This window comes from Amblyomma maculatum, chromosome 1 (genome assembly GCF_055883805.1).
Source record: "Amblyomma maculatum isolate TAMU_Amacu chromosome 1, ASM5588380v1, whole genome shotgun sequence".
Classification (NCBI taxonomy): domain Eukaryota; kingdom Metazoa; phylum Arthropoda; class Arachnida; order Ixodida; family Ixodidae; genus Amblyomma; species Amblyomma maculatum.
The window spans coordinates 192547920-192559985 of record NC_139344.1 but is presented as its reverse complement, the minus strand read 5'-3'; the positions used below and the strand labels follow the sequence as shown (position 1 = coordinate 192559985).

At 49.1% G+C, this 12066-nt stretch overlaps 1 protein-coding gene across 1 annotated transcript; it reads left to right on the top strand.

Annotated features, from left to right (window-relative positions):
* LOC146205279 (venom protein 302-like) lies at positions 1–5216 on the top strand. Its single transcript, XM_084589942.1, has 3 exons — positions 1–152; positions 1994–2108; positions 3400–5216. The coding sequence occupies exons 1-3, from the start codon at positions 103–105 to the stop codon at positions 3514–3516; spliced, it is 282 nt and encodes a 93-aa protein (XP_084446068.1). The 5' UTR covers positions 1–102; the 3' UTR covers positions 3517–5216.
* Positions 5217–12066: the final 6850 nt, after the last annotated feature.

Genomic DNA, 12066 nt, shown 5'->3' with positions numbered 1-12066 from the left:
CTCGACCGCATATAAGCGCCGCGAAGAAACCAGCCGAGCTAATAAGCGTACCACATTCAGACAGAGACAGCTCTGCTTACAAAACATCGCCTCGACAAAACCATGAAGACGACCTTGTGCGCTGCTCTGCTCTTCTTCGGCCTCGTCGCACTGTAAGTACGCTCATATTCTCCTTTATTTTTCTTTGTGGTTTTCACGGTATGGTAAATATTCTCCCAATCCGAGCTCTAATTGTGCTCTATGAGACCAGTGAATCCGACAAAGGCATATCACCGACTAGGTGACTTTTTCAAAACTAGTCGGACGTTTCTATACAAGTGGCTCCAAATTCTAACTGATCGACCACTGCTATCCACCACTGCATAACTCTTCTGTCACTGCTCACTGAACTCAGCTATACTTACTTGCAATAAATAAGTAACTAGTAGTTAATTGCATGCCGGAAAAAAGATGGTACACACTGCCCCCTGACTGAAAGATTTATTTTATTGTGCAGCGCAGTGATTCACGAATTCATCTTGTGAGCGATGCGCACAAGGAGTAGTTTATATGGAGTTGATATGATGTAGGTGCTGTATAATAAATCAGCTGTAAGTCCAGTAGCGGCGAATTGTGTAATATTATTCCATGCTTTATGTCTTGTGACCACTGACTTTCTCATGTTGCAGCTATACATATACTCAAACCTGATTCGGCTTTCTGTTGGGGTAACTACACAGGTGGCTCGGTTAAGTGTCCACGAACTGCTTCAGACTGCATTCTCTACCATCGTAAATTTCCCCTGGAAAGCCGCGCCCCAGAAGGTCGTACGAACGCAGTGACGTTCCAGGCCATAACTGAAATGCCCTTCTGTTAGGCCCTAAAATCCTGATTTCGGGTCCCCCCCGCAGCAGCATTAAAACTTCATCACTCTGAGAAAAGTGCGATAATTTTGGCTCTTCAAATTCTCCGAAATTCTGTATAAGTACTTTCTAGCACCTGAGATTCTCTGAAAATGCGAAAATTCCCCGAATTAAGCATTAATTAATGTATACAGACGGTTCATCAGTATTTTGTACACCGATGAACCACATATGCTACTTCGTAAATGTATTAACATCTGCGCAAGGACTTTCGTTGTTAAAATGGCTTGTCAGATAGTACTACTTCTACATCGGGCCCGTATCTACTTTGCCGTGGAGTAAAGCAAAGCATGACGTTCGCGGAAACCAACTCGGATCAATCGGATAGGCTCGTCGTTTACGGTCCGTTGCGCTCAAGGGCATGCACTGACTTGGTCTTTGCCTATGCCGCACGCTCTGTTCGTACAAACTAACGGAGAAGGCAAAAATACGCCCGCCAAAAAAAAAAAAAAAGAAGTTTATTATTGCCGAAACTATTGGGCTGGCCGCGTTGCAGAGCTGTCCGCTTGCAACTAACAATCCGCGATTTACCGGCACCCCGCTCTAACGCTGGCTGTCGTGATTGACCGAACCAGTCACGCCAGAAAAACCTCGAGTCACCCTCTGTACATGCGAACAGCTTTTTGAAGGCTGCTCCGGTTAATTAGGCGACATGCGCTCGCTCGATAGCTTACACAATACTGCACGTCTTCCGTGAGATAGAGTTACACGGAATCAATGGGGCGGGTGTAACCGACCTTCACACACGTGGCCTCTCTCTCTCTCCCCTCCTCGCTGTTTATAACGGCACGCAAAATTGTGCTCACTCTTGTGGCAAACAGCGTGTGTCGCGTGTCACTGTGCGCGCCGCAACGGCGGCTTCAAAAGCGGCTCAGGCGGGCATCTTATCCTATTCATGCGGCGGCTCGCTCCATCCTGCGTAAAGCCCAAGCGGATGCTCGTAAAGCGCACCGGTGCATCTCGCTTGGTTTCTGCTGTAGTACCCGAGCACCATAGTTTTTGCAAAAGGGAAGCCGGGCCCGCTTGGCTGACTGCGATGGCTCTTTCTTTCTTTTTTTTTTTTTTTTTCGCTTTCGCCCCACAACCTCCAGGGTCGAGTCGATGCCCTCGTGTCCGGACTGCGTGGAGGTCGACTGCCCCCTGGAAGAAGACTGCGCCTACGGAGTCACGAGCGACATGTGTGGCTGCTGCAAAGTCTGCGCTAGCGTGAGTGTGCACCCCTTGCGTCACAGGAGAGGGAGGGTGAAAGAAAAACTGATGCAAACTGACGACTGCGGAGACCTTACGAAACAGCCTCACAGCCGGGGCTTCCAGTCGTGAGCTTGCTCCATCGAGCTCTTTCGCTTTTATATTTTTGGTTTTGTTGTTACCTTTCTTTGTCTTCTTTTCGCACGAGTGCACATTTCTGTAAACGAGTGTGCACCCGACACTGGCAGACTATGCGTTACACAATTCATGAGACAAAAATGCTTTCCCTGTTTGTTGATTTGCTTCAACGTTGGCCGGAAGACCACAACGAGAACAGTAAAACCAAACGATAAAAGACCTCAGTGAAAGCACGCTCGCCAATAAACCTCGCATTCAATCTGCTTTAAGGTTCAAGCCTCGGCCTCAGAACATATCCGCTACGGACAGACCCTCAAACGCCGCATTTGCTGTGTCCTTTCATTTCCATTAATGACGCTCCGTAAGCGAACGATTTTCTCCTAAACAAATGTAGCATTGAGCGTAGCAACCCTGAGATGATCGACCGCAACAGTACTTACCTAATGTGCACCTTAAGATGCGTGAGCGGAATTAGATCACATCGCAGGCTATTTAAACAGACGCTTTACGTGTAGTAAAGACAGGCGATACTTTTTTTTTTTTTTTGCATGAATAGAGGAATGCCTTCTCGCGTATGGGATGATAAGCCACGGTCACCATGTGCGAGTGCCAATATAAAATGGCCTGCCCGCCATCTCTCGATTCTTAACCGCGCCATGCACCCTCACTGCACCAGAGGTAGACCTGTTCTGCTTTGCAACTAGAAGACATGGAAGGGTAATTTTTTTTCTAAAATGGTGTGCGGCATCAACTCTTGGCTCGAAGGCTGGCGTGAATCGTATGCAGGTGTCTTGAAAAAAGAAGTGTACAGCAGTACGTTTCTAAAATGCGCATCATGCCCTAGTCAACAAGCTTTTGTGCCACTTTTTTCTCCTCTTGCTACTGAGCGTTAGGGGCGTCAGCCTGCTCAGACGTTGTTGCTTAGTAACTTCGTGATTTCAGACTAGTTGAAACCTAAATTGTCATGCAGTGATCACAAGCCGTTTTCAGTTATTCTTTTTTTTTTTCCTACTTTTCCATTCTCCAGTCTAATTAAATCCCGCGATGATTTTTCGCACTTAAAAATTAAAGCCCACAGACGCCAAGCGAGCCTATAGGAAGTAGCCCCCACTAAGGAATTAATATCATATAACCGCAACTTTACTTTTTTTTTTTTCGTTTTCTGTTTCAGGGGCCTGGTGATGAATGTGGTGGCTACTGGAATCACGGAGGCACCTGTGCCGAAGGACTCACATGCAAACCAAACCTGATGTTCAACCAACTACCCGGGCAGTGCGTCTACAGTTGAACAGTCCCCAACCGAGCCGAATACAGGGTCCTGCAACCTACGCATGCGAAGCCACAAAACCCGAAGCACAACAACGACTCCAGGCCAGCTCGAGCACGAAAAAGGCCAGAAGACCTTTTCGTTCTAAAGCCACATCAAAATAAGGGCGGCAGTGCAAGTTGGGCCAAGGCGTTCCTGAAAGCACGAAGTCAAATCCCATTTGTTCGCGTGCGTCCGCAATTGCTTTATCGCTCAAAGTAGAGGAAGACAATGTTTTTGACTCTTAAACAGACCATGACTTCTAAATGATCAGGGTAATGATGATATTTTATGTTACTGTTATGTACTGAACTTGTATAGTCGCAGGAAGTGTCCACAGGTGTAAGCCAGCAGCTGTAGAGTTGCTGGCTTGCATTTGCAGACTTTATGCGACAGGCGACAGCCTCAGTCTCGGTGGCGCATACGTGTTTAAACCGACCCGTATCGTAGACATATGAGGAATATAAGTCTCGTATTCGTTCAAGGAAGAGTGGCCCTCATGTTAAGGCGAATTTCTGTTCTTAACCGAGAGCCCAATAATACAACGCTGTCTCCTCCTGTTTACGCTACCTCGCACTTCAAGGCGGCCGAGCGCCCATTAGAAAGCGCGGTGCAGGCGTCCGACACCACTAGCGAGGTCAATCGCAATTGGACGTGTGAAATTGCCTGCTCAGCGTGAACATATACCCGACGATGAGCACTTGCTTTGAATGAACGACTGCCGAAGTCCAATCTGCTGAGTGCGTTCGGTGAAGCGATATGCAGAGTGAACGGTGTGCTAGGCGGAGAAAGATCTGTCTGCCTACAAAGCGCACATCTCCATTGCCAGAATAGTGACCAAAGTTTCAAAGCAAGCGGTCGTTAGGGGCTGCACTACGGTATTCAGCTCAGCCAACAAACGGCAGCTAAGGGACAAAAAAGTAAGAACAACGCTCTGGTAATGGTGTGTCGTGGTGTCTTTAATGCGAGTTCGAACCCCCCCCCCCCCCCCCCCCCGCACTATTCTCTCCCCATTTTTCACTGCCGTACCGTTCTAGCATTCTAGTGATTTCCGAAAGCACGTGTCTTAAGGCTTTACGAGCTCTAGAGAAATACTCGCCGGCCAAGTTTGAGAATCATCGCTCAGTGAAATCGAGAGGCTGCATTTTCACGCATCTGATAAGTGTTGCTTGTGCCACTTCTAAAAAGCGAGAAAGACAGCAGCGATCACGTTTCATAATTAATTTATTGTCCATCAATTCACACTTTCGCTCATTGTAATTTAAAGCTTATTTATGTGTAAATATGCAGTTGTCTTAATAACGTAACAAACCGCTGTCCTTCGATATAAATTTTATAGTGAGTTTTAAGTGCTGTAGCATCGCAAAAATATATTGACTGTGCTGATGACGTCATTATAACCACTGCATGTGTTCGCTTCACAGGCGTCAAACATTGCGGCTCTTGCGATAGTAAATAGTGCTTCCGAAAAATGGACGCACAAGTGCTGAGCCTTATTCTTAGCCGTTTCATTTCACTCTGTGCTGCAGTGCCTGCTGTTTGTCGCGGATATAGCCTTTCACCACGGTGCGTGTTACAAATACTGCAATTAAGTGCTCGTGTGTTGTACATTCACAAGGTGCTCTGCCACAAATATATACGAAGCTGTACACAACCTTGAATAAAATTACATGTTCGAAAGACGCACGCAGCCCACCCTCAGTGCTTACAATTAACCGCGCCACTCAAGGCAGCAATGTGGCTCACCACTCTCGGAACATATCTCAACGCCACCAATGTGTTGTATCTGAAACGGGCCGTGTAGCAGCGACAATGCTGCGCACTGGCCAACTTTCACTGCTCCTGTCTCCTCAACGGTGGCCGCACGCGCTGATAGCTGGAAGAGACCCCTTACCGCCCTCCTCTAGATCTGCACTTGCCCGTCCGGGCCATGCACCCCAAGAATAAGCCGAAGCAACAGCAACAAGCGCACCAGGTACTGCTATACCGAGCGAAACGGCTGCGTCGCAGTGACGTATTCTCACAGCCGGTTTTTCCCTCCTCCGTCGCCTCCGTCGCGCCGGCGTTCGCCGGGCCGGCGCTGTGCTGCTTGCTCCAAGGCGCCGCCGGTCCGGCAAACGACGGACTTAGCCCCACGAAAGACGGACCAGTGAGCGCGCTCGCTTCTCTCTCGTGACTCTACGTCACGGCTTGCGTGTCGCGACTGAGCGAGCGCCGGCGGAGCGGCCGCGCGGCTCCCGCGGGCTCGAATGCAGACGGCGGTGCGCCAGCACACAGAAAAAAAAAAAAAAAAAAAAAAAAAAGCGTGGGTTGCGCTCCTTTCTGGTTCCCCGCTAAGCGCGCGCTGACAAGCGACAACAGATGCAGTATTTTTTTTTTTTTTTTCATTATTCAATGCACAGGGTGCCGTAGCTAAACACGACCTCCTGCAAAACTTTACGGTGTTTCAGCTGATGTGTTACTTGTAGTTTGAATGGGTGTATCAAAAGAAATCTTGCCAGTTCTGGCGACCCATTCCTTTATTGATGACAGAGTTAACTATATATGTTCCTATATATTTATTCGATTTCCCTGACTGACATGAATAATATTATAGATGTGCGTATTTATGCTGAGCTTGGATTCTGGCTTGATATATATTCGTACCCATTTGTTGTTCCGTAGTACGCGCTGTTTGTACTGAGGCTGAGATAAGAAGGCGTTCCAACTCCAAACTGCTGCGAGAGGTCGCGGCACTAAATGGGGAATATAAAAGACGGGGATTTTTTTTTTATCTGGGGCGCTGAAGTAACAATATTCTCAAGTAGCAGATTTGGAATTTCACTCCCTTTCATTTCGGAGCTACGCTAACGGTACCTGTAATGAAAGCTGAGACGCAGCCGCGTTTCCACAATTGCTACGGCTTTCAAAGCCGCACTGGTCTCCACAGCCGATATCAGTGTGGTATTATTTAAAATAATATTACTTAATTCATAAGTGGCGATTTAAGAGCAGTCTCAAAATTTCTGGCAAGAGCTAATGTTTCTGCTTTTTTTTTTTCAGTTTAGCTGCTTACCAAGATTAATATAACTAGAGTGTGTATTTACAGTACGCTTAAATAATCGCTTCTTATATTCGTACACATTGCTTCCGCGCTGTACCAACTGAGAGGGTGTTGGCTGTACGCGCGGTGCTTTGCAGTAAACTGTGGAGTTGCGTACAGCTACGGAAGCTAAGATGGCAACGTGTTCCAGCCCCAAAGCACAAGAGACTGACAACAAATGCCGATTTTATTATTTTTTCCAATATGCAAGGCATCACAGCTAACCTCGACTTCCGGCAGATTTGCGTGAAATATTGTTTCAGTTGATGCCTTTTTAACTTCATTTTTTAATGCTTTTATGAAAAGCATCTTGCCATGTTGTCCCTTCTTTCATTGATAGAATAATTCTAGTTAATTATGTTTTCGCTGATTGCGAAGAATAATGTTATTGGAGCGAGCGTTATTTCTCCTGCGGTTTAATGCATGGTTGCTATAATTATACTCATTTGTTTTGGCACAGTACTCGCAGTGTTTGTACCGTTACCGAAGCTGCGATGAAAACGCGTTCAAGCTCCAAACTGCTGCTAGAGCAGGTGAGACAGCATGGCTTTTTTTTCTTTCATACAGACGCGGAGCGCACGACTTCCACTGCCGCAGGGAGGGCAGACGCCACCTCCACATTTTTGTTTTCCTGCAAGAGCAAAAAAAAAACGCTCTGACGTAGAGTCACGTGGGAGCGGCGAGGCTCCGCCCGAACAGGTTTGACGGCGTCCGGGCCGCTCCATCCGTCGTGCGGTGCACCCCGCCACTGCCGCCATGACGGAGAGGAGCACCAGCTGTGAGAATGAGGCCTAAAGGCGGAGTTATATTAGTTATACTCTGACGTTTTCGGCGCGCAGCAGCGCCGGTCGAAGTCGGATACGTCAAGTCGGCGACGCCACACCAGGCACGAAACCGGCTCCCTACAGTGAAACCGGTTCCACCGCGGAGAGACGCCTGCAGCTGGACAGACGCATGCGCAGAAGGCGAGAAGCAACGAGGGGAGAGGGTGCACGTGCGGCCTTCCCCGAGCAACGCTCTCTCAATACCCCGGCGCGAACCGCGCGAAATGCATCCGGATGCATTCGGCGCTGGACGCCGTCGGACCACGCCGGAAGCAGCCGAACGCGCCGGCGTCGAGCGCCGCCGGAGTGTAGCAGGTCGCGCTTTGGCCGACGTGACGTCGCCGTGCCGCGCACGCTCGCTACGTCGGAGTATATCTCCGCCTTAATGAAGCGCAGGGAAGCGCCAGTTTCGAGCTAGATGTGTTCCTTGGAAGACTTGTCAGCGTCAACGTCCGTGAAACAAAGCGCACTGAAAGGAACATGAATGTTATAAGAGGTATTGCGAATAAGATGAACACCCTGTAAATCATTTACAGTTGCCTCCCAAAGGCCCAACTTATTAAAACCATGCCCTTAATTTCATAACCCAAGCTAGCTGCCACGTCTACAGTTGCTTTTTATATACGTACAGGGTCCCACCCTATCAAGGAGACTTCATCCAATGGCGACACTATAGACTCAAAAGAAGCTGCGAACATTTTACACACACACATCACGAATCTTGTAACTGTTTTGAGCTGTCTGTCAATTTGCTCCCAATAAATACTAGCACACGAAAATGGCGAAATCCGGTCATCCTGGTGTACTACAGTGGAACTGTAGAGACATTTCCATGAAGGTGGCCGAGCTCAAGACCCGACTGCGATTTAACAAGCTTCGGGTGAGGGCTATGTTACTTCAGGAAACGAACGCCTTGCCATCTATTCCGGGCTTCATCGGCTACGTGTCTCCTTCAATGACCGACCGTCGCGTGCAGACTGCTTCTCCCCCGGGAAAGGCGGCGGTATATGTTGAAACGCGTATTCCTCATGTGCGCCTTTCTCTCGAAAAATGGTGCACATCATACCAAGAGGTAGTAGCAGTTGCTGCGAAATTTCTGAAAGGAACCGTTGTTCTTGTTTCATATTACGTTCGACCAGCTAGGCGCCTCTTCCAGTATTAATCTTGGCTGGTTATTAAGTGTTCGTCGGCAATACCCCGGGTGTCCAATTTTAGTCGGAGGCGACTTTAACGCCCCTCACCAGGATTGGGGGTATCCGACTGCAAGCCCTCGTGGTAGGCGTCTGCGGGACGCCTTCACTGATGCCCTGTTTGTTCTGCTTAATCACCCTGGGACAGCAACACGACCTGTGCGTCACATACGTAGTGCTGCCTATGCTCCAGACTTGACGTGGTCGTTGGGCGCGGGAACTCCATCATGGCATATGGAGCCAAACTGCTGGGGAAGTGCCTATCACCATCGGTCTCCATCACTCCCGTCTCCGCCCTTTACGCCACAAATGTTCTGTGATAAACTGGGACAGCTTTCGCTCAAGTCTCTACAGTATGTCTTCAGATTCGCCGTCACTCCTTGTTGACCGTATACAGAGAGCACTAAACAGCGCTACGACTACTACCTGGATTGATGTAGGTCGACCGGCACCAGATCTCGGCCTGCTTAACTTGTGGGCAGCCCGTCGTCAAGCTGAGCTGGCTGCTACGCGAGACCCTACTTCGGGGCAGCACGTACACGACTGAATTATCTTACTGCGAAGGCTCGGAGATATGAACGCGATCTCTCGCGACGCCAATGGCATGCATGGTGTGAACAATTTTCCGATAAATCATCGAATGCCTCACTCTGGCGAACGTTTCGTGCAATGGGACACGGTCGTCGTTCTACTGACGCAGCAGCAGCAGCATGCTTTGCGGCTAATCTGTCGCCGGACGATTTCGCCAAAGAAGCTGCTCGAAAATGTTTCCCAAAATACGATATATTGCCTCCTTCAGCTGCAAATTTTAATTTGGCAGGTATCCCTGCAGACGCATGGAAACTACCATCTGCTGCTGACGCAGATGGAATTGCGAGCCCCTTTTCGATGTCTTAGCTGCTGGCTGCAATTGATGACGCGAAACGGAAAACAGCGCCCGGCCTGGACAAAATTCAGTATGAGGTTTACAAGAACCTCAGTACTGCTGCACTTCCTCAATTACTAGACACCATAAACAAAGTGTGGCTTGATGGTGTCGTACCCGAGAGCTGGAAAACTGCTGTCGTGATCCCTATTCCCAAACCTGGGAAGCCTCCAACAGACCTCGCCAACTTACGAACTCATCTACAAAGGGCCCCTATACTTGGTCACTTCGACGAGCAAACCAACACAGAACTGCACGGCAGACGCAAGCAACGCCGGCCTTGGAGCGGTCCTTGTACAATGGCAGGATGGTGTGGAACGCGTAATGGCAGACGCAAGCCGCACCTTATCCCGGTCCGAGGTGAACTACTCCACTACCGAAAAGGAATGTCTTGCTATTGTGTGGGCAGTGACAAAATTTCGCCCCTACTTGCATGGCCGGCCTTTCCGAGTAGTGAGCGATCACCACTCACTCTGTTGGTTGGCGAGCCTCAAAGATCCTTCAGGGCGGCTAGCACGCTGGAGCCTTCGACTTCAAGAATTTGATGTTACCATCGTCTATAAATCAGGCAAGAAGCACAGTGATGCAGACTGTTTGTCCCGCGCGCTTCAGCATAACAGTACTGAGTTCGACGACGATTATCTTTTTCTTGGCGCTATCTCCGCGGGCACTTTGGCTCAACAACAGAGACGACCTTGAACTACGGCATCTCATTGAGTATCTAGAAGGAAATAATCCGGCTCCGCCGCGAATCTTCTCGCGCGGATTGTCATCGTTCTGTTTACGAGACGGGATCCTGTACAAGAACTACAGGTCGACGAAAGCTAATTACCTTCGCGTCATACCTAAGGCTATTTGCGACGAAGTCCTACAGGCGTTCCACGACGACACTTCTTCTGGTCACCTGGGTTTTTCCCGAACGTTGGCACGCATACGCCAGAAGTATTATTGGCCTAAGCTCACTGCGGTAGTAAAGCGTTACGTCATAACTTGCCGGGAGTGCCAACGTCGAAAGACGCCGCCGACTAAGCCGGTCGGACTGCTACAACCTATTGATCCGCCACAAGTCCCGTTCCAAAAAGTCGGCATGGATTTACTCGGCCCGTTTCCAGAGTCCTCACTCGGTAATCGGTACATTGCGGTCGCCATCGACTACGTCAGCCGATACTGTGAAACGAAAGCTCTTCCCCGCGGAACCTCTGCTGAAATTGCGACCTTTTTTTATGCAGAGCATTGTACTTCGTCACGGTGCACCCGCAGTCATTATAACTGAGGCTTTCACCTCGGCGCTTACGCAGGAGGTTATGCGACTCAGTGGGTACAAGCCACCGAAGAACGACAGCTTATCACCCGCAAACAAATGGACTCACCGAACGGCTTAATGAGACAATCGCCGATATGATTTCAATTTATGTTGACGAGGACCATCGAAACTGGGACGCAATACCTCCTTATGTCACCTTCGCGTATAATACTGCGCCGCAAGAAACGACGTACTTCACTCCGTTTCGTTTAGTTCACGGCCGCGAAGCCATGACTATGTTGGACGCAATGCTGCTTCCTGATAGTGCTAATCCCGCAGTCATGGGTTCTGATGAATTCATTCTGCATGCCGAGACCGCTCGCCAACTTGCTCGACAGCGCAGACAGCGTATCCGGCGCCAGCAAGAAAAAGACGCTCACCGGTATAACCTACGCCACAGAAATGCGAGTTACGAGCCCGGAGAACAAGTTTGGATGTGGAGCCCAATCCGTGTAACACGGCGGTCTGAAAGGCTGCTTCGGCGATACTTTGGCCCTTATGAGGTAGTCCACCAACTCAGTGAGGTGAACTATGAAGTTCTGCCCCAGGGAACTGTCCGTTCCTCTCGACGGCGAACGTCCGAAGTGGTTCACGTTGCACGAATGAAGCCCTGTACCATGCTCGTTAGCCGCTCGTTCGACCCAGCCACCCGATACTACCGATGTTCCTTGTTGCTCGGATCGCCAACGGTTAGCGCCGAGGACGGTGCCTTTCAAAGAGGGGGCGCCGTCATGCGGCCAGACTGGATTGCCGACGTTTTAGCTGGCCTTAGCCACACTAGTGACCCCGGCCTTCTTCGTCTTCCTCTCTCGAGCTCCCTCCAGCCTTTCCGCGTCCCAGTGCCGCGTCACTGTGAATAAACCCACCTTCTAACCTTCTGGCTGTTTGACGATGTCAGTATTACTACATACAGTCGTTGGCAAATCGTTAATATAAATTAAAAACAAAAGCGGACCGAGGACAGCTCCTTCCGGGACACTTAACGTTACTGGAATAGTACCGAAATTGTGATTTAATTGTGACGGATTGTAAGCGGTTAGTCAAAAATTCTTTTATTCATTTAATGATATCAGTCGGGAGGTTCAAGTATGAAAGTTTTAGTATAGTGAGCGTTTGTGAGGAACATTGTCGAACGCTTTCGCATATTCTAGAAAAATAGCATCAGTCTATAGATTAGAGTCAAGATTAGCATCCAAATCATGAATAAA

Coding starts and splice junctions, on each gene's coding strand:
- LOC146205279 (XM_084589942.1), top strand. CDS start 103: ATGAAGACGACCTTGTGCGCTGCTCTGCTCTTCTTCGGCCTCGTCGCA. Junction 153..1,993: donor TTCTTCGGCCTCGTCGCACT/GTAAGTACGCTC, acceptor CACAACCTCCAG/GGTCGAGTCGATGCCCTCGT. Junction 2,109..3,399: donor GCTGCAAAGTCTGCGCTAGC/GTGAGTGTGCAC, acceptor TTTCTGTTTCAG/GGGCCTGGTGATGAATGTGG.